At 38.7% G+C, this 23,402-nt stretch overlaps 1 protein-coding gene across 1 annotated transcript in view; it reads left to right on the top strand.

The window, feature by feature from the left end:
- The window catches only part of NKD1 (NKD inhibitor of WNT signaling pathway 1), a 104,358-nt gene extending 85,013 nt beyond the window's left edge, over positions 1-19,345 (top strand). The window contains exons 5-10 of the mRNA XM_062499819.1: positions 2,030-2,136; positions 4,637-4,732; positions 12,883-13,030; positions 14,063-14,147; positions 17,904-18,034; positions 18,771-19,345. Coding sequence (XP_062355803.1) covers positions 2,030-2,136; positions 4,637-4,732; positions 12,883-13,030; positions 14,063-14,147; positions 17,904-18,034; positions 18,771-19,345 — 1,142 coding nt within the window. The remainder of the gene's footprint in view (positions 1-2,029; positions 2,137-4,636; positions 4,733-12,882; positions 13,031-14,062; positions 14,148-17,903; positions 18,035-18,770) is intronic.
- The last annotated feature ends 4,057 nt before the right edge of the window (positions 19,346-23,402 follow it).

Genomic DNA, 23,402 nt, shown 5'->3' with positions numbered 1-23,402 from the left:
AATGTCTTTTGTTGTTTGGGGGTCTTTTTGTGACCTCAGCTTTGAACTTCTAGGAATGTGGAGTTGTATTTGTGGACAAAGTGAGTGTAAAGTAACAGTACTTTGTCATTTATACTTCAAAGTTATTGTTGGAAATAATACTTATTTTAATACCTGTCTTACCTGTGATAAACACTATACAAAAACCTCCTAAGAAACAGTCCCTCCTCGTCCAGTAACACCAGATTAAAAGAATCTGGAAAGAAACTTGTGAAACTGCTTTGTCTTCCTTTGTCTGACCTTCCTAGTTGGTTATGTTTGGTGTAAGGAATTCTAACATGACTTGGAGTAGAAATCAAAGTATGTCAACATGTGTACAATAAACACTACTGCATTGGTATAATGCAAATTACATGGGTGTGTTGGGAAGCTGGTGTTAGTGTAACATCAAAACCTCCAGTGAGTATCAACGACAGGGAATTCCCAAGGTCAGCATTTCTACTTTATTCCTTTTTCTTTACTGTACATCCATCTTATACAGCATACCACAGTTTTGTAAACAAACAAAAGTAATAGAATAATGTTAAATTTAAAGAAATAAATGAGACTGTGGTATGGATTGGAGTGTGACAATGTAAATGTTGGGGCAGAAATCCTCTGGAATTCATACTCTGGAGAGTATGAAGCTGTGGTAATGGGATTTGTAAGAGTTTTTCTTTGGGTTTTTTATTTTGTTTGTTTGGTTTTGTTTTTGGTTTTTGTTGTTGTTGTTGGTTGGTTGGTTTCTTGAAGCTTATTTTCCTATTTTAAGCATAAAAGGAAGTCCTGGAAGCTGGCTAATAGAGTATCTTAGCTTCTAGCATGTCAGTGACTTGCTTTCCTGGAAGAATGGTTGGGAGGCAGCTCAGCAGTGTGGAACAGCGGGAGAACCTGTAAACCCAGCTTGAAATGGGTCACTCTGAACTGGAGGGGACCATCATGCCACCTTTTTTGTAAGGATTCTGACTTGATTCACCTGGCACTTATGAGATGCTACTACCAAAGGCATCCCCAAGAAGCAGTTCCTGACACAGCATTAGGATAAAGGCTTTGGGTAGATGCAAATTCTGCAGTGTGAGAGAAGAAAATGCTGACTTTAGGACCTGTGTTTTTGCAATGTTGCTGGGTTTTGGGGAATTGGAAGGATTGCTGCTATATGTAATGGAATATGGGCATAACACTGGCAGAGGTGTATGGATGTGTGAGAAATTATGTCTTAAAGTCTGAGATTAGGGTTAAAAAGTCTTTGTATATTTTCATAATGCTCATGACAATAGAATTAGTTTTCTTCAGATATAGGGTTTCCTCATGTGCAAGGCTGAATGCTCCTACAGAAGCCAAAGAAGAGCTCTTAAGTTCTAGGCATTTGTCTTTTAATCCACATGAAAAGTGTGCATTTTTCTGTTATATATCTGATATATGTTATGATAGATATTAATATTGATGCTCTTTATGGGTGCTATTGATTTATGCAAGTACCTTATGTTTTAACTTGAAACTGGAGCTAAATATGCTATTTCATGCACTGAAAAAAGGCAGCTTAACCTTTTTGGCAGGTAGTGTTACCTTCTTGGAAGGTATGAAGCTTTGTGTGTATTTGAAGAGTGAAGCTGGAGCAGAATGAGGGCTTTATTTCAGCTTCATTACTTCACTCACTGCTGGTGAATGTGATGGGTTTCTGCAATATGTCAGAAACTTTCAATATTTTGCAAATTATTCAACTTATTTGCAGTAACAGTTCTGCTATTTTATATTCTCATAATACTGTGTTTGAACTTCCTGTGACTCTAGTGATGTTTGTAGGAGAGGCTGTGTACCAAAAGCTGTTGGTAGATTGTCTGCTGAAATTATCCCAGATGTGTAGTGAACACAAAAGCAAATCAAGTATAATGATCCCCTCATACAAGTTTGCTGATACCAATTTCACCCTAAATATAAAGACAGATTTGCAAATATGAGACTGCTTTGACATTTCCTTATAAGCATTTTTCCTTAAATATGCTTTTCGCAGTGGCTTTGCCTCCAGAGAAGACAGATGGAGTTTGCAGTGGAGATGAAAAGAAAGCAGAAAAAGAAAGTGACACACGCACAAGTTCCAAGAAGCAGCTGAAATTTGAAGTAAGTCCTTTGTGTTTTAAAGGTTCACTGTACTGACATAATTATGGTAGAAAAATAACCCGTGGACCAAATAATGTCATCTGATACATGTTTATTGCTCCCAGTGTTTGTAGTGGGTACAGGAGGCATCAGAACTGGCACAAATCAGTGTCTTACTACTGGTGCTCCATATAAGGTGATTAGTGACACTTAATTCCAGGTCTGGAGAGGATCAAATGATGATTATTTCTCTGCAGGATCTGAAATGCATAGTAAGAGGAAGCTTTCAGTTTAACCCTTTATCTATTAAGCCAGCTACCATGATATCAAATCTTTAGATTGACTTTCATGGACTATTGCACTTGGTTAAACCTGCCTCATATAAAAGATGCCTGAGAAAGCTTCTGCAATGATTGGTCTTCTGTGGCCAGGTCTCAAAGTGAAATACCCCTGACCTGCTACATGGGAAATACATTTGATCACCTGGCAGGAGAGGGAGGATGATGAGTCCTATGGGCTATTTCCTTATAGGCTTGCAAGCATCCTGTAACTATCAGACATTGTGTACAGTTGGCAGATTTTGTTTCTGCAGGGAGTGTTTTCATAAATATGATTATGGAAACATGCAGTCACTCAGCCAGTGGATTGTCTGTCTTGATGAGGAGGAAGATATTCTGGCTGGCACCAGCAAAAAACAGCACAAATATTCATCTCTGCACTCCAGCAGATATGGCAAACATCTGCCTTTTGGTGCTGTCAGCCTCTCTAAGTAATGAGCTTTGTGTTCCTTCGATTGATGTTTAAAAGACCATGCAGCCACTTTGCACCGTGGCTGGAGTGTTCTTTTCCTTCTCAATCTGGAACAATTTTATTTGTTTTGTTTTAAAGCAGATTAGGGGGAGGTAGAATTCCGTTGGGTAGTTCAGGTGTTTGTGTACCTTCTTCTTTTTTTTTTTTTTCTTTTTTTTTTTACAGCTGTAACTCTTTTTCTACGCCCATTTTATATTCCATCTCAAGTAGCAGACATTTGCAGACAGGAAAGGCATGATAAATTGCAATTAACAGTGCCTTGACATTTGAATGTTGGAGGACACCTGTCAACATGGTTGGTGCCAGAGTAGCTGGAACTGCACTGTACCAGCAAAGTCTGTGTTTGTTCCCAAGTAGTTCTTGGCATGCCATAAAGGTTAGCACTTGGTTCTAGGCACCGTGACTAATGCAGGGAAGGTTTCCGTGGCTCTTAACTAAGCAGAGCACATCCTCACATAAAGATATTATGTTAGGCAATGTGGGACAGGGAAGTATTAATATATGGCAAGAAACCAAGTATTGATATTTTTTCCCCTTGTTCTACAAATGAAAGTTTTCCAGCAATGTAAGCTGGGAGCTAAGAGACTGGTAAATGCTTCAAAGGTATAAAAGAATCAGAAACGCAAGTGTTGCGACAAGAGGTCTAAATCTGAGGTGAAAGTGATTTGGGTTTTAAAGGTGCCGGGGAATGTTTATGTAATCCGAAGCTGTGTTTCCACAGTGGAGTGTGGGGCACTTGGCAGCTCTCAGCCGGGCTTGTTACAGCCCAGAGGAGGCTCCTTTGAACTCGGCAGGGGACGGGGTGCCCATAACTGCTGTAGGGAGTTGGTTTGGAGTCAGAAGATCAACCAGGTGTTTGGAGGTCTATCATGCTGAAGCTATTTGGGGCTGTTTATTTTACTTGCATACAGTGACTTTCATTTTAATTGCACTGTAACTTCTCTGTTTTGCCTTTTTGTGGCTCTGGATAATTCTGATTGCACAGGGCTTGAGAGACAGCAAACGATTTGCACCCAGGTGACTGGAGTCAGTCAAAGTGCATCCTTTGTTCTCAGTTTTGGTTTGAGGATTTTTTTTCCCCTTTAACAAATTGATTCTTTCAGGCTTTCCACAGATCACACTCTCACTAACAAAGGCATAGTTAAAACAAGGAACAGGCACTACTCCCAGGTTGTTCTTGCCAATTCCAAGGCAGGCTCTATTTCAGGAACTCCAGTGCAGTGATGTTGTACTGCACTAACCCTGACAGCCTTTGCCTGTCAAATGTCTGTGTCAAGGACAAGTCTCTCTGGTGGGGATTTGTGTCCACACTGCATTAATCCTTACTCCTGGCCCTGTGGTGTGCTACCTCCTTCTGTTGAGTCTGCTCCTGCTGTCTTCCTCTTCCTGAGTTAAGCATAGTTTTCCTTCTCGCAGTCCTACTATGTTTCAAGAGCTTCGGGGAATAGTCTTTTTGTACCTTTTCCTGTTTACTACAATGTAGTAGAAAGCAAGTAGTGAATTCCCTGAGGTGTAGCCCAGAGACTTTGGAGTGTTATGTGATTATGGTGGGACCTCTTCATTGTGGTGGACAGAGGCCTCTCCTGGACGTGTCCTGAGAGCTTCCTCCCACAAGAGAAGGGAGGAAGAAAGCAAGCAGCCTCCTACAGAGTCTCCTCTGCAAACAGGCCTTTTGCTTTAGGTAATCAGCTGCTCTTTGCGTGTTTCTTAGGAATTGCAATGTGATGTATCTGTAGAGGAAGATAACAGGCAAGAATGGACCTTCACACTGTATGACTTTGATAACAACGGAAGAGTCACACGTGAGGTAAGCAAAGTATAGCTGCCCCTTTCTGTGCAGCGCTTGCTAACAAGAGAAGTGTTTTATAACAGGAACATTTTTTCTACTATGAAGTAGAGGTGTCCTGCCAACTTAAACAGCAGTTTCCACGGACCCTTCCCTCCTAGAGACAATCTCACCAGTAGTTTACTGTTTTCAGATCTACTGTACTGTTTTTTAAGCTGGTTGTTGTTTTTTAATACCTGAGATTAGCCTTTGAAAAATAGTACTGGCATTTGAGGAGGAAAAATATCTGAAACAAGTGAACAACTAAACACATAAATAAATAAAACCCTGCAAGTGTATATTGTTCTGGCTTCTCTCCTGCTTTTCAGTTAAGCTAACCAAATAGCAAGGTTGCTTGCTGCCATTCTTTCCAACAGTACTAACTATACTCTTCTGTTGTTTTCATGAATATTGGGCTGATTTCTGCTTTCTCCCTTCAAGTATAAATAACACTGACGATGTTCTCTGGAGGACCATAAAGAATGGCTGTCAAAGTATACCTGTGTGTATTTTTTATTATCAGGATGTCTTCAAGCCAAATAAAAGGATGTATAGATTAGGATATAGTCCTTTTTGAGATCTATTTCTGCCCAAATTGAATAATACTTCCTTTAGAAGAATGTCTTTTACTTGGGATTTATGCTACATGCTGTCATTAATTTTTGCAATGTGTGTTTACTGGCTCCCATGCCTTTAGATAATCAACTGAAAATCAAAGGCTTTTTCCCTCTTAGATCTAATGCTGGTGGCTGTGACAATTATTAAAAATTGCTTGAAAGCAAAAGGGCAAATACTGAAAGTGTAGCAACCTTAGACACCAACTGAGGGCAGAATATTTTTCTGTAAGTCTGAAGCAAATTTCTTTTGACATTGCCAAATGTGGTGGTTGTTCAGGGTTTTTAACATGCATTTGAATATCATTACAAGGCTATTTTTATTGTCTCTACTCTGATAGTGCTTTGAATAGTCAAGTGAAATCTGTGCTCGTCATGCATAAGAACAAGCAGATGAAAAGTTGCAGGCTAAGTCCAGAGTTTCAGTTAGGAAGGTGAGATAGAGAGGGCAAGAAGGAGGACTTGAGGTGAGGAGGTAGTATTGTATTTGTTAATGTTTTTAGAGCAGAGACTAGAAAGATGAAATAACTTCCTTGAAGTCTCACAAGAACCTAGTAGCAGATTGAACCCAGGGCTTTCAAGACCCAAGGCTAAGTCTTCATTACAAGATTATTGTGACTCTCAAAAATAGGGGAAAAACACACAAAACCCAAACCCACACACATGGGTGTCTTTTACATTAAGGCATGGAATTCCCATTTAATGTCAGTGGGGGTTCCATGTGCTGAACATAATGGAATATGCTTTCAAGTATGTATACAATAATTGCTTGTGATTATGTGGTACACCAAAGAGCTTAATTTGACTTTACTTTGAGAATATGTTACAGCCAAATTCTACCTCTCCCTGCTACAAGAGCAGACTACAGTTTAACTGAAACCAAATCTGTGGAGGGATTGAATATTATACTGTTCTGAGGTCTGGAGGTTGCTACATTCAGGCTTGAGCCTGTGCCAAAAAAAATTCTTTCAACAAGGGACCAAATAGGTTGATAATTTTCAGCTCTTTACACGTGACCAATGATAGAAACAAGTAGTATGTAACATGCCAAATCTTCCCCTTTATGTCATACACTTATTTTGCAAACTGTTCCAGGTCCATTTGTATAAGCCATCTTCTTGGTTATCTTTTGTTGAATCCAGGTGCAATTTATGAGGGGTTTTTTGAGCAAGAATGACCAACAATAGGAGCTCATAGATAATCCTGGCCACAAAAGAGGAATTTTAGTCTCTTAATATGACATAGGATTTCTTGTTCTCTTGGCCCCTGGGAGGTGGGTAGACACAGTGTACCTGATACTGTCCTTTGCTAAGCAACTCTGCTCCTGTTCCAGCAAATGACTTAACTTGGGGGAACATTAAACATTTGAATAGTTTCAATTAAAATGAATAAGAGACATGTTTTCAGTTAAAAGTATGTGAAGTACGTTGCTGGAGCAGGGACAAAATGGGCAGTCTGAGGAAGAGGCAGATCTGTACCAGTGCCCTTTAGTGAGCTAATGAAAATGCATTCAGAACTAGTCAGCTTTTCTTAAAAAGGTCCAGTGTTCTGGTGAGAAAAGCTTAATATGGACCTTTTCTCATTCTTGGAAAATTTCCCTTAATGTCTCCTGGATTTAACAGAGAGATGAAATATTTTCAGTTAGCTTTTTACCTGTAGACCTGGAGGTGATTTACAAAAAGGAGTAAGTAGCATTATTCTTGCTTTTCACCACGTTGTAAAAGTGAGACAGTGGAAAAGAAGTGGCTTGCCCACCCATAAGCATTTCATTTGATTCCAAATAATTGTGTTTAAAACTCTGTGCCTCATGTCCAGAGAGTTTCCAAAGGAATCCGCTGTGTTAAATTAAGTTTGTAAGACACACATATGTGGGGAGCAATTTTACTGATGGACTGAATGGGCTTTTTTCATCCAAATGTTTAAAAATTGTAAATAAGGTGTGTACTTAGTTGATACAGGTTCCCTGGGTTCTGCAGAATGACAGATCACTGCTAGAGCATTCAAATTCCATTTTAGTGAAATTTCTTCTGGGTTTAACAATGTCTTCAGAACTTAAAGCTGCTTTGATTTCCTCCTAGAGTCTGTATGACTTATTCTGTAGTCCTTATAATTTGAAATTCACATCTAGTCATGCTTTTGAAGGGATACACCCATTATGAAAGCATAATTATTGGAATGGCAAATTATAAATTAACATTACTGTATGTTATTAAACTTCTTCTTTTTCTGTCATAAAGATGACCAATTCCCAATCCTTTTTGGTTTAGTGAGAGAGAACTTTTCCTGCTCTATATTACAAAACTTGGCTAATACCACTTCCCTTCATTCCATAAGCCATAAGAGGACAATTCATTATGTACAGCAGGCCTTTTTAAAACTGACAGCTGTGCTGTAATTATCTTCACACGAATATTTTTAATCGGACTTGAAACTTGGATAATTGAACTAATGTGTTTTGATCCATGAGGTTTTATGTTGAGCTCTGTGAATGTAATTATACTTCATAAACACTAGATTTTAAATTTTTTTTAATCAGTTCTTCCTTGTAAAATTGAGTTTCTTTGGTGAGTGGCTGCACAGGAAATCTCTTCTAGAGCAGCTTTTGAGCAGATAGCAAGTGACATTCTTTTTGCGTTCCAAATAAGAATGATTCAAAAATGTATGTGATCAAACAGAGCTGATGTTGCAATAAAAACATCCTGCTGTATGTAGAAATCAGACTACAAACAAAATACAAATGAGACATTTGTATTTATCTTTTTCCAAGGGAAAGGTAATGAACTGGTATTGATGTTTCTCTTCATGCATTTTTAATGCTAAAATTGTTCTTTGTGTCTTACATTAAATACCCAGTTTTTCCTCTTATGTTTCTTTTGTGTCTTGTTCTTTGGCTTTTTAGATTTTTTTTTGCTCCAATGCTCTGATGAATAAAAAGGTTTGAGGTTATATCTGCATTCAGAACTCAGCACCAGTCATTGACTTGGGAAAGGATATTGGCTTTTTCGGGCAACCATTTATCACACTGATCCTTATCTTGAAATTTGTTGGTTTTCACTATGTTTGTACTAACTCAGGATACAGAAAGAACAATGAAGCCACTGGATAGAGGAGCAGGGCCTGTCTGTATCTGCAGCCATAATTTCAGTCATTAGAAGTTGTGGCTTCATGTCTGATAGAAATATTAAGAGAAAATATAATTTTTTCTCTTGATTTTTAAGGGGAGTCAAAGAATTTTCTCTCAGGCAAGCTACAAAGACTCATATGAAATCTTTCTGTTTTATTACACTCTTTGGTTTTAGGGGTGTTCTGTGATTTTGTTTTGTTTTTTTCTGAGGGGAGGACGGTAGTTTAGGGTTTTTTGGGTGTTGTTTCTTGGCTGGGTTTTTTTGGGTACAAATATTTCATTGATTTAAATTAATTCTAATGGAAAAACCTATTGGTGTCTTCTACAAAAATCTCTAATTGCTAACTAATCTTGTGATGATAATCTATACTAAAATGAGAAAAATAAGGTCTTCCCTCTACCACTAATATTCATTAAAAATAGAAATTAATACCTGGAATAGGGATGTTCTCAGTCTTGCATATGTTCTGTAAGGACTGAGGAATATTTCAGTGCTCTCATTCTTTTTTCAGACTCATTGGTTTCTCTGAATGTTATAAATTACTGTTAATCTCCTACTGGAGATCCATAAAGTATTCTGCAGATAGATGTGTGGGTGCAGCATACATGTGTGGGTTTAACTGTTTGTTTTTTAATATTTTGAATGGAAATATTTTGGGCAATCTATTACATTTTCTCTTCCTAATATACTTTGTTGCATTTGCTGTTTGATAAAAAAGGATGGGGTTTTCACCCTGGAAAAACCAACCCTGGTGTTCAATAAGCACAAGACAAATCTGGTATGGCATGTGCTGGCTGTTTGGATACTACTCAATGGGCATTTGATTCCTCTCAGCGGAGAACCATCATAGTTTCAATTTTGTACTTGATTAACCTAGAGATCCCAGCAGAAATTCTGTGTACCAGAAGCCCCTCAGAAGTCATGCAGCATACTTCCCCTCTAAATATAATCTATTTGCTATAATGGAGAGAAATACTTTTGTTCATTATTGTTTCTCTTTACCCATTTAGTATAGTAGTCTAAAAATCTGCTTTTTGTGGGGGAAGAGGCAAGCAGTCTAAAGCAAAACCATTCCCATGATTTGTAAAACTCATAATTCATTAGGCATAAAAGTTCAGTTCTTTGGTAGGTGGGCTCTGAGTCATGCTGGTTTATGTATCAGACAGGAGGAACATTTAACTAGATTTTATTCTTGATCTTTGATGCTAAATTTCTTGAGGATGGTGAAATGCACAAGCTGGTGTATAGAAGGTAAAGCTGTCTCAATGGATTTGGGAAGTTTTTTAATGAATTTAAATACAGATAATGTTCAGTGGGACAGCTTCTAAGGGAAACAAATCTGCTGGCAGGCTACTGGAAGATGAAAACACTTTTGTGGGTAAATATACGTGTAACTATACAAACACAGAGTGTGTAACGTATATCTTAATGGTCTATTGCTACCAATTTGACAAGAAACCATTACCATATTAGCTGCCAAAACAGGGCTGTGAGAAAGGAATTTTAGTCACAGTTCAAATTTTATTGACGAAGGCCATACCCAGTAGATCAGTGCCTCAGAAATTCGTATGTTATAATTATGAAGCAAAAATTGTGAAGCAGCAGGAGGCTCAAGCTGCTCAGCCAGGACCATGATACAAGAGACAGAACAACCCAAGCAGCCTTGTTTGACCAATTAAGAACTGTCAATTTTCTGAAATTCTCAACCCCAAATTAGGACCACAAGTAAATTAATCCTGTAATAAAAACGTTGTTGTCAGTATTTAAAAGATCAGCATCAGCACTAAGTGGTTGCTCATGGCTATCCCTGACCTCGATCTTGGGACACATCCAGTGTGACAACCACGTTCCTGCAGTGCCAGAATGCAAAGAGTTCAGAGTTCTGTGGAGGAAGCTGCATGTTAAACACACAACAAAATGCAAAGGCAGCAGTGTGTAAGTCCACAAGGGTGCTGAGTCCTCTATGCAATCATTTCACTGCCTGGACATTAATTTGGGTTAATTTGGGCCTGTTTGGTGAGACATGTAACTTGTCCTGATCGGTTATGTGTGTGTACATATTTGTGACTTGCTAAGTGTGTGTCACACAAGTTTGCCCTTCCCTGACAGCCTTTGGCAGTACTTTTTAAACTGCTGAGTCAAACAGCTTTTTGAGAAAGACCCTCACAGAACACAAGGGGCAGATTGCCAGCCACTTAGCAAGTCAGACCTCAACACTGAAAAAAATCATGTAAAAAGACAGTGGGTTTTTTTTTTTTTAATCTTTGATTATTGAAGCTAAAATAGACTAGATGTACAAACATCTGGCTTTACAAATATCTGGCATAGCTGAAAAAGGAAGAAGGGCAGATTATTGTGAATGAAAGAAACCTCTTGATAGCAGCCTTCTGTGGAAAGATGACATGTTGGCTAACCAACATTTGTCCAGGAATGTGTGGGAAAAACCCCACTCACCCACATGCAGAGTGTATGGAGCCCAGTAAAGAATAAATACTGTGCTTAAGTAGTTTGTTGAAGGAGAAGGTTTATCAAAGTGTAGGATTATAGCACAGTGCTCCTAGAACATGACTTATGGAGGATTATAAAACAACAGATATGGCTTGTTTGTCTGTTTGTGTGCTTGCCTGGGTTTTTCCTCTTAGATGAAATAAAAATCCAGCCCTTCAAGCTGGCTGTCAGATGTGGGTCTGTCTGGCCACATTTAGAGGTCTGGCTAGGTTTCAAGTTGGGGAGAAGGGAGATGTGTTAAAGAGCTGTGAGGTGTCCATCAGATTGACATAGAGCCCTGTGTCCCACACTCAAGCTTTAGACAGTGATTATCAAGAGCATGGAAAGCAGCTGCTGCTATGTAGTAGCAGTCCATATAGACTCTTGCAGCAATGAGAGAAAAATATCACTGGAAAAATAAAGGAGGCACTGCAAATTCTGCTCTCTTTTTCTGCATATATTATCTTGAACTTACAAGTCTGGAGAAATTCCCATGAGTGCAAAAAAATTAGAGAAGTTACATGTTAAGACAAAGTCTGAACCCCCTAGGATTTAGTTATTCATTCTTCCTATTGAGCTGGAAAATCATCTACTGTAATATCATTGGTCCTGGCCATAAGGTCGGTATTCCCCTAAATTCTGTGTGAGTAGAAATCAGTATTTCTGTGTCATCTTTAAAGCTGACTCCATAATGAGGACTGTGTGGTATATCGACTGCTGAAGTGGTGGGGCGTACTAAACTTGGAGTGGCCCATGTTACAGGTGTGACTCCTGAGCAAAGGAAAAATTGTGGTGGCTTTGAATTTTTATAGACCTGACTCCTGATCCTCAGAACCAGTTATACTTAGCAAAAGATGATTTAGGTATTTCCTTTGTGCTTGCAGGCATCTGGAAAGGGCTTAGGTAGTAGGAGAGATCAAGGAAAAGGAAGACCAGCATGAAGAAGTTCTCAGATATGTATTCAGTGGGCTCTTTATAGCCTGCAATGATCAGAATGCTTTATCAGAATGCTTTGGCCTTAAGTTGGTGCCCAAGACCAGTTTGGGTAAAAACCCCTTTGAGGAAAAGCAGTGAGCCAAGAGATCCCCTTTTCATCCTGGCAATTCAAGGTAGTACCCCCTGTTTGATTCTGGCTGGATTAAACTAACCTGAGAGACCTCTGAGCATCACCAGCTACTAAACAGTGTTTCTCCTGTTTGAAACCATTGGCTTGTTAAAATTGGCTGGTGTTCTTTCCAATATAGCCAGACATGTAAGCCTCTGTTCACATCCCATTGCCTTCAAAGAGATCTGTGAAGAAGGTTCTGTAATAGGCCTGACTGGATAATATTTGCAGTTCAAAATGTGTGTTTAAAACTGGTTGAGTTTTGCAAAATTAGCTAGACCCCCAAAACACAGATGGTAGGGTGACATTCAGACAGACATAATTTATTTCCAAACCTGAGGTTTACAGTTTTTTCCTCTATATAATCAACTATTAACTATGCCAAGGAAAAAAATAAACAAAACCAAACACATAGACTGTAATATCCAAGATTTTCTTCAATTGATGTATTTGTTTTGGCCAAGTGAGCTCAATTTTTAGTGGAGTATGAATGATTATCCCTGGGTTCTGTGTAAATCAAAGAAAAGAAAAGGCAGAACACCATTTCATGGATTCAGAGCTTGGGAAATCAGCAGATCTTGTGCTGTTGTTATTGTTTTGATCTTCTTTGCCCCAATTCAGAAGAACATTTGGTGAAGATTGTAATGCTCTGTGCAAATTGAATTTTTCTAAATTCAGTGACTTTTGAGGATACTTCAGCATTTAATAGTGACAAATCCAAAACAATTGTCAACGTCAAAGCTGTAGGTTTCATGCCACTTTCACAGTGCTGTGTTCTTTTGTGTTTCAATCCAACTCCAGGACATTACCAGTTTGCTTCATACCATCTATGAGGTAGTTGATGCATCAGTAAACCATTCTCCTAGTTCCAGCAAAACTCTGCGAGTGAAACTTACTGTGGCACCAGATGGCAGCCAGAAGAAAAAGAGTATCTTGTTAAATCATACTGGTAAGGATGTGCAATCAGCCATTGGAAAAAATACAGAAAACTTCTAGAGTCCCTTGAAAATCCATCTCTGTATTTTGTTAATACAAATACAGACATACTTAAAGGCAGATACTTATGTGGGTATTTTAAACCCCATGAACCTGCTTTATGATCTTGACTGGAAAATTACCTGCTCTCCTTCCAGTGTCTTATTAGCAAATGAGGGTTCCCCCTTCTGATGGATTGCTTCTTTTGGAAGCAGGAGTAACCCATATGTAGTGTAATTGTCTTTGTGCACTGCAAGGCACAAAGGCCTTCTCGACTTGCACCACTTTATCCCTGCTGATATTGCAGCACTTGGTTTGTGTGGAAGCAGGTGTAGTGGTATAAAATGTTTCTTGCCAATGCGTAGCTACCAGTGTTGCTGAGTAAAAATAAACAATTAAGCATAAGTCAACTTAAAGATCTGTGCATAATAATTGCACGTTTTCTATGCTGGCAGAGTCTGCCATTATAAAAATGTTTGTACTACGATGGCTCATCCAAGTTATCTTCTCTGTAATAATAATTGTATCAGCATAATTACTTCAGTAGGTAGAGCAGTACTAAACTGAAATACTTAAAAGTAGTCAAAGTAATAATTCAGAAGAAAATGTGGGCATCAGATCTAAAAGGAGAGCCTGGTCTCCTCAATTTTAATAAAACAATCAGTCCCTCAAGAGCAGACACAAGCAAATTCTCCCTGCTGGGGAGCAACGTGGTGCATTAGCACAGCACTGAATTGCCAACACTGAGCCTGTCAGTGTGAATGTGGCTCCACCTGGGCTGCCATATGGAGTGCAGGGTAACCCTAACCCTGACTGATATCCTGCAGTCAAGGTTACATCTGAATAAAATCTGTAGAGTGGGCAAAAGCAAGGCTGAGAAGGTTACATGTAATGATACATCACATCCTGATCTACTGACACCAACAGATGTATTTGCAATGTAGAATGTTAGTTGTGCTGATCTGCAAGGACAGCAGTGTGACAATAATGTACTTTCTCTTGGCAGATCTGCAGAGTGCCAGGCACAGAGCTGAAAACAAAGCTAATGAAGAAGCAAGAAGCTCTGAGAAGAAACAAAAGGCTTCTCTCAGGTAAGGGGAATGAGCTCTGGCTCCTGACAGGCACTGGGTACCTCTGAGGAAACCTCAACCATTGATTTCCTGCTTGCTTGTTCTATTTTTAAAAATTGTTTTAAAATAGAAGAATTGCAGGAGGTTTCATTGTGGACGTAAGAGTAGATTCCATAGCTGGATACTTATATTAAAACAAAACAAATGAAAAAGAAAAAGATCTTTACATTTTCCTTTTCTGTGAGCTCTTTGGAGGATCTGAATTGTCTTTTTAGATGCCATCTGTAAATAAGTGAGGTTAATAGCACAGCTTTTTGGCTAAATGTGTCCTAAAACCTTTTCCTCTCCTTCGAGGCCATCTCCTGCTTTTCTCTGTCCTCCTTCCAGCCCATCTTTTTCACTCATCAACTCAAATACTGCCAAGCTTCACATGGGCTAACTTGGTTACCAGCTCATAACCCAACCAGAGTGGTAACAGGTCATCTTGGTGTACATTAGATATATTTTAGGATTTTATATTTCATAACAGAAACTGCTCATAAGGCAGAGGGAAGTGTTTGCTGAAATATTACAGTAATGACATTGACTCATTAGTTGTTTGTTTCTTCAGCTGCAAATTTAAAAAAGAAAAAAACACACTTTTGGCTTTCCTTATATTTAGGGATATTTGTCTGGATACATAACAAATTTATCAGAAGAAGGAGCATTCAGTCTTATTAAATCTGACAAGACAACAGTACCTCCCTTTTTTGGATGAAGAAAAAATGCTAGTGAGTTATCCCAGTCAGCAAGTCCCAGTACAATCAAATTTCAGATTAAAAGAAGAATAAAATTACTATTAATCTTGTGTCAGCAACTCTGCACAAAATCTTCTGTGAACTGAAGAATACTCCCTGGTTTTACTTGCTGGCCTAGATGTGGTGTGCAGATTCCCTCTGCCCATTAGCAAAGTTTTGCCCTGTGTGAATTCAATAGACTGGTTTTATTTAATAATCTAGTGCAAAAATCCCTTTCAGTTTGAAACCCCGCTCTTATCCAACTTAAACTCCTGTCTCTGCAAATGTAGTGTTTTTATGAATACTGAGCACTTCCAATTAAATCCACAGTCATGGAAGCATCAGATGTTTGGACAAAATGTTTGTCCTTCTCATTCCTTTGGTGAGAGGCTTTGTCAACAGAACAAATCTGTCTTGACCTGAGTAGATCAGAATCAGACTGTGGTCCGCATCGGTCAGTTTTTGTTGCATCCCACTGAATGTAGACAGGATGAAGAGTGTGCTGTTCACACTGGGTGTGTTTCAGGGATGTTTGTGCACTCTGGCCAGGTTGACAGCCCTCAGAATAGCTGCCGAGGCTCAGATCAGAATCTCACAATATTAGCGCAGTTGCTTCCCCTTTGAAAGCAGCAATGAGAACTTGTAAGAAGTGCATGTATTTCACATGTTCAGTCACTTAGGAATTCTAGGCAAGATGTGATTAATATTCGAGATAAAATGGATAGAAATGTTTTTATCCTGAAGGTTGGGAGATGGATGGCTTGGATTTTTCATTTACTGGAAGCTTCAGGCAGGAGTTTTCACCTGTGGGGCTAATATGAGTATCAAGATAAGTAGCTAGATTCATGGCTAGATAGCCTGGTTCTTCCTAGCTGACTTAAATTCTGTTCTCAGTGAGTGAGGCTTTCAGGGGATGTCCCTGCATTTTCTGCCCTGTGCTCTGTCACTGCTTTAATCCCCTTTCCTGCTATATTGCTGTATGCTTTGTGCCATCAGGATGACACATCGGTGTGGGAATTTTAGAAAGGACTTCCACACACTCCACAAACACTTCAGCAGATGCCATTTTTTTTATTAAAACCAAAAATCAAACCAAGCCCGAACCCAGTAACAACCCTGTATTTTTACACAGTCCTCGATGTATGGTTGATGCCTGCCCAAGTCTTCCCATGTGTTTGCAGCATTGTGGGCCTGGATGCCAGACACTTCAGTTCTCAGAAGTACTTGAAGTTCCCTTTGTCAATGGAGCACATCTCTCATCAGTGTGTAATTGCTTCGCTGTGTATATTTGCATGAATATTGTTGAGCGTCATCTTGCATGTAGGAAAGTTATTAGATTATAGGGCTGTGGCAGTACTGCTATCATTTTACCTCTCTATCATGATGAGAGATTGAATTTATTACAGTGACAAAATAACAGGTTCCCTGTTAGCTCCTTTTCCAGCAGACAGTGCTGTATACAGTGTTGCTTAATTGTGTTGGATCAAACTCAGTGATGTTTTTTCTGGGTTAATTGTGCATTGTCTTCAGCACATGTGTGCAAGTCCCAGTGGTTTCTATAGGTGATTCATGCCTGGCAACTGCAGTTAGGCAAATTCTAGCCCCAGAGATCTTATATGTTGACATGCTAAAGTGTAACAACCTGTAAAGTTGTGTCTGAGATAGGAAAGGTACTGAGTTAGTTAGGTGTCCAAAAAGTAGAAAATATCTGGACATTCCCTTTTTTATTTTGAGAGTGCCCCATGTCACTTCCGGAGTTCAAAGCTGACTCAGAATCTTTAAACCTTACCTGCTTTCCAGGCAGACTCTCCTCCATTCAGGAGACTTTACCTCTATCAAAGTAGAGCAAAAATGATCTTCCAGTTAGGTCAAGTCTTATGACTTTTATCAAAGAAACTGCAGACCTGTGTCTGACAGAGACACAAGGGCCTCAGCTCTGTAATGTCCCTGAACAGTACAAGCTAGACCAGGAAAGCCATTTGTGCCAAAGCTCAGGGGGATTAGGAGCCTCTGGAAACTTGGAAATGTGTTAATAGACTAAAAGCAGAGTACTGGGCACCATACAGTACAGAGCCCATATTTAGCAACTGGTGTAGGATACAAGGCCAAATTCTGGTGCTAGGTTGACATCAGTGCACTTGCACAAAGAAATAACAAAGCCAGTCTCGTGGTCTTGGAGACTGAACTGTCTGAATGACGAGCAGCAACTTAATCAAGAGTTTTCTGCTTATCCTGTTTGTTATATTGAAAATATTGTTCATATTTGCAGGCTTCCCATTTAAATTGCTGAATTAAATTGTTTGGCATTATGGGCTACAATACTGTAAACTTCTGCCTGATTTTTTTCTGCCTCATAAATGAATGGTATTTCAGATATTCATTCTCAGGAAATAGTTCTGCTATAAATAAAATTGCAAAGCTGAGCAGGAAAAGAAGCTGAGATTCTAAAGCCTGTGTCTGATCTGACCTTATTAATTATATTTTGGAAAGCAGCAGTTACCTCTGAGTGTCCTACCAACACCTTCTCTTCCCAGGCTCTCTCTAGTTACTACACCTGTGCTGTTGCCCGTCTCTGAAGCAGGAACACATGAACATTTATCTGGATTACCCCAGCACTTCCTCACTGTGGTGGGAATCCACCATGAATCAAAGAGCAGATTTTCTTTGGCATGTCCACACTGGAGAATGAGTTGAATGATTTGGCCCTAAGACAGAAAGTAATAAATGCTAGGAGTGGTTTTATTTGCTTTTGCACATGTGATGCAATCTAAAAGCCTCCTTTGCTTTGCAACATCAGGATTGATTTATATGAGGGGAAGGAACAGTCAGTTTAGGCCTATCATCATAGCAAATCTGGTCATCCAGAATTTCAAGCGTTTTTTGTTTCTTTGTGAGCAGCTCCTGTCACTTCAAAGGGTGCATTAGTTGTTGGTTTGCAGATAATGATGATAAGAACTTTAGAGAAGTTCTGCTGAACTGTAATTTTGCTTCCTGCTGACAGATACCACCAGAGTGAGAACAATCCAGAGCAAAGTGGGTGTTATCGTCATTGTGTTGATGAGAACATTGAAAGGAGAAACCACTATTTGGATCTTGCAGGAATAGAAAACTACACATCAAAGTTTGGGCCAGGTAAGTTATGTTGTAACCTCAACCTTTTCTTTCTTCAGTTGCATGTTCCATGTCAGGGACAGTGAATTGTGAAGCTGTGTGTTTTGTCTGTAGTGACTCAGGAACTGGGCTTTGAATACTGCAATAAGATAATTACTGGTGAAGGTGGTGTCACAGCAGAGTGGCTAATGTGCTGCAAGGCTGCTTTGATGTACTTGTTTGTGTAGCTAAACTTGGAGCTGAGCCTAGGAGAACAATCTTTACATCTAAATTATTAAGTTTAGTCTACGGGTGAGGCAAGGATTGACTTTTGGATGTTGGAGCTTGTTTCCAAGATGAGACCAGCACATATTTTATACTCGCTACTGACCCAAAAATAGGAGAATGTGTGTTCATACCTGGAATTTTGGCTTCAGTCCCTAAATCAAAGAGATTTGGATTTCCTTCATTTCCCTGCCCTCTGCCAGGGTTTTACTATTCCCCTCATGTTTAATTTGATAACCAAGAGTTGGTAACATAAAGACTTTTATACACATACACAGACACACATATATGTTCAGTCTTCTCTAGATAGGTATTCATATTTGTGTATTATTTACTGGCCAGAATTATTAAATGTAATTAAACTAGACAACTATAATTGCATTCACTTCCTTAGGAAAAATTTGTTCTGCCGATAATGCTATCCCTGCCAACTGCATGCTACTAATTAAAACCTTGAAATACTAGATGACTAACTCAGTTTGTTATTTCCTAGGATCTCCTCCAGCAGCTCAAAAACATGACCCACCAGGCAGAATTGTGAATCAAACTAGATCCCGTTCTCATGAGCCTGAGACCTTCCATGCTCACCATAGGAAATCCCAAGTGGTGGATCCAAACCACATCAATCTGGCTGAAAGTTCGTATGCCAAGATTGCAGAGATCCAACAGAGGCTCCGGAACCAGGACTCAAACAAGCACTTTGTGAGGTCTCCCAAAGCCCAGGGCAAAAATGTTGCCCCTGTGCATCCTGGAAGGGCAGTTAGAAATAAACCTTTTCAAGGGGTGCCCTTGCCCATGGCTTCCCCAAGTGCACGGGTGGGCCAGAACCTCCCGTACCTTCCCTTGCAATCCCAACAGATCCACAAGAAGCATAAGCAGAGGGCAAAGGAGAATCACCAAATGTGCAAAACCTTCCAGTCTCCGGGGACAGTTGTGGAAAAGGAACATGTGAGAGACCTGCCCACAGTCATTTTATATGAAGGCCAAGTGGGGCAAATGATACAAAGACATGAGCACCACCACCATCATGAGCACCACCACCACTACCACCACTTCTACCAGACATAGAAGAGATCCCACCAACATCCTCCAAGAATCATCCCAAATGAAGGAAATGCATTCTTGTGATACCAGAACTATGATTAATATTATCATTACTCCATTAATATTCAGCTATCTTATATTTTAGAGGTTATATGGAACTCTTGAATCTCACCGTATTTATATGTTGTGGAACTGCATAGCTTACTCAAACACCTTGTGGATTTTTTGTTTTTATTTTTTTAAGTGGCTTGTAAAACAGCAAACAGCCATAGCTTTTTGAGCTGTGATTTAATACAGGTCGTCAACGCACTTCTGTACAAGTACTACTTCCATTGTACTCGGGAAGATACTTCAAACACTCTTGCAGACATCTAGCTTTCCACTCTGCTGTACGTCGGCTGATCGCACACAAGCCTTTCATCAGGGGAGCAATGTTCGAAGGGTTGGACTCCAGAGATACTCAGATAATGGAAAATACAAACAGCTGCTACCTCTAGTGTTGTTCAGATTTTATTTTCTTTTTATTGATTGTAATGTGCTACAGGGGGGAATTTTAATATACTGTGTTCATGTAGCCTGTTTGTGTTCACATCCTTTCAAATCAACTTAATTACAAGGAAATATTAGCTAAACTTGTCAACAGAGCTACATTTCTATGACTTACACTTTATTTTCTTGGAGATTCTTCATTGACACAAGTACAGTCGGTTATATACTGGGTAATATTTAAATATATTTCTTTTATTTTTGGTTTTTCTCTTGCTTATTTTCCACTCTTTTTGGGGTACCATTTGAAAGGAGGAGGATGTGAAATGGGGTTTTCCAAAGCATCACTAGACTTTAGTGCTTGGGCCATAAGTATCATTCATGGGGTCTTGACAAGGAGAGGGGTTGATTGGGGGGGGTTGTTTTGTTTAAATCCACAGTTCTTTGTTTTGAGAAAGAATTGAGGAAAATATACTTTCTCACTTTAAATGTTGGCAAATATATATAAAATATAAATATAAATATATATATATATATAAATATGCACACTCTCAGGTACATTTTGTTGTGTTTTAGAAATCTGTGGTTTGAATATTAACATGATATTTGTTTTTTTTCCACAACAGTGACTTTTTAGAAACATATGTAATGGCATTTTCTTGGTGCCTCCAATTTGAATTTCCCAAGCACCTATCAATTCATGCTTCTCCCATTTCAGAGACATGTATAAAAAATTTCATTCGCAATCTTTCTGGATTCTTCTACTTTTTCCATTTCAAAGGGCTTCCATTCCATGAAGGAGAACCAGACCACACTCACAAGACCTTAATGGCTGCTGAGAAATTTGAAGGTCAAAACAAAATTGGAAAAGTGAAAAAAAAAAAAAAAAAGGGAAGGGGTCAGTACATTGAAGTTTTGCTTTCTGTGGAGCCCAGATTTAAAATAGATTCAGTTACGTTTTGTACAGATCACCATTTTGCAGGTACAAAGTGACTGGAAAATATCTACATTTCTTTCGGAACATTAAAGTAGAGAACTCCTACGTAAAGACATAATTGTTCTATAAATGTATTTGCTTTTGGTTTTAATTATTTTTAATGTTGTGGTATTTTGTCAATAGTATATATTGTAAAATGTAACTATCCAACATTGTTATAAGCCCTTTATGATTAGGGTATTTTTTGTTTTCTGACTAGAGTTTCGATCGGTCCAAAATGGGGTGTTACCTTAACTGCTGACCAGTTTTAGAGGGATGTTGTCCTTTCTAAGAACACAGAGACATCACCTTGTAAAGAACAGTGGGAAGCCTTGCCTTCTTGTGGAATTGGAGTAGAATCTCTGCTTCATAGTAATTAGGTCCATCTCTTGTCTCCCTGGATCAGCAGATGTTTAGACTTATTGTCCCCTTTAAAAAATCTGCTTTATTTTATGTCAACAGTGTGTTCTGTAAAATCTAACAAAATGTTTTTAAAATGTGTTTGATCTGTGTGACAACTATACTGTTCTGTTTATTTTAAAATTCCTAAAGTCCAAAAATATTTATATGCAGAATTTTCTGTGTTGAAAATACGAAAAGGCCACGAATTTGGTTAGTTACCACTGAGTTGTTCTAGTCTAAGCCTTTTTTGCTGCTTGTGTATCATTCTTTTTCAATGTATATATAATTATGGACTGCAAAAAAAAAGGCATTTATATGTCTAGTAGAAGGAATAAGCTTATTTATATTATAGTGTTAAAAAGTCTGATGTATTCAAGTGACTTACATTATACCGCATGCAAACACACAGTGTACATTCCATCTAAGAAGGGATGCCATGCTATTTGTTTTGAAGAACTAATTAAAGCTGCTCTCTTTTCAGAAGAGTGTATGCCAGAAAGACTGAGAGGTGGGAATTGTTCATAGCCTTTTTTTTTTTAATGCAGATTGCTGCTGAAAACCAGAAAATATTATGGAAAACTTGAGTGCTTTCAGAATTGTGGGGTTTTCTAAGAAAGGGAAGCAAAGGGGTAAAACTGCTTCTTCACCCAAAGATATTTTTCTGCAAAAGAAAACAGCACTGCTACCAAAATCCCATCTGACTGAGAAGTGTGCAGTATTGGCTGTGCCAAGTGAACTCTGACATGGAACACGACTGACCATTTGTTCCAGCCTGGCATTGATTTGTTTAGTTTATTATATTTGGGCATTCAAAAGACAAATTCTGCCTTGCTCAGAGTCTGTGAAACACAAATACATTATAATAACATGGCATCCCCTTACAAAATCTTTACACCAGCCATGTATGAATATACAGTATCTAAATACTGTGTTGCAGTTGTTATGTGCATTATGAGTGTGAATAACATGTAGCACACTTTCTTTTCACAGAACCTTAAATTTCCGTATCTTTTAAATATGTTTGCTTTTCAGTATTTTGTATAGTAAATATAGATGGTTTTGACTAAATGCTTTATTTATTTAACAGCAAAAACTGTGCCAAGAGAACCCCCTGTTAATTAAAGTTTTACTAGTTCAGAAAGTATATTTCTTTCTTGTTGTGGATTTCAGGGGCCTATTGCAATTGCTGTCAGTGCTTGCAGATCCCGCTGATGAAAGAGCTTGCATTAACGTATTTGGGAACAAGATCAGGAAATTACGTATAGACTGGGTATGCTTTGGTCTATTATTTAAAATATCAAGTTTCAAAGTCAAATTTCTTGTCCCCTGCTGTTGGGACCTGTGTTGAGTAACTGGTATTTCATCTTGCTATTAATTCTGAAAACTTTTCCTTAAAAAAAAAAATATTGTTTTAAGTTGTTCAAAACCATAGCTGAATCAAAATTTGAAAGACCTTAGTTTCTGGTTCAACAAAACATTAAGTTCCGAAGAAAAAATATCAGAGTTGAGTATATTGCTAATATTGAAAAGTAAAATGGAGTGGCATTAAGTAATTTCAAATGAAAACTCCAGACTATTCACTTTCTTCTTCTGTTTTTACACAAGGCAGGTCAGCAAAATCAGGTCAGTCCTGAAGTTTGCACTATTTGCTGAAAAAATTCAATTGAAAAATTTTGCTTATCTCTACCAGATGCAGTTTTGGGGAGGACAGTGTTTTGAAAAGGATTGTGAAGATCTTCTCACAGCTTCATGACCACAATACAAATTTACCTAAGCTTAGGCTGTGAACTAGAATTTCTGTCCCAGTGAAATCTCTGGCAAGACACCAAGGTTGACACTGACTGCAGGGTGCCTATAATTTCAATCCAGGAAGGAGGGTTGGAATAATGTGCAGCAACTCCAGTATTTTTTTTTTTTCTACAACTTAGTGCTGATGGGTTTGCTAACAGTAAGTGGAAGTTTTGCTGTAAGAGATCAAGCTGGTAGTTTAATTAAGATTAGCAGCAAATACTCTTTACACCCATGTCATTGGAGGACCTCAAGGCACTTCCAAATGTCTTTGAAGCAGCCATATGTCACTTAGTCATTTTTAGAAATGGACACCCAGTTCTGCCCTTGGATGACGAGATACAAATTCTCCTGGCATATTGGCAGACCAGCCTCAAATATATGGCCAAATATATGACCTCTATTATGGTCTCTCTGCTCTAGTCATTG

The sequence above is a fragment of the Cinclus cinclus genome, chromosome 11, assembly GCF_963662255.1.
Source record: "Cinclus cinclus chromosome 11, bCinCin1.1, whole genome shotgun sequence".
Taxonomy (NCBI): Eukaryota; Metazoa; Chordata; class Aves; order Passeriformes; family Cinclidae; genus Cinclus; species Cinclus cinclus.
This window is presented reverse-complemented; position numbering and strand designations above follow the sequence as displayed.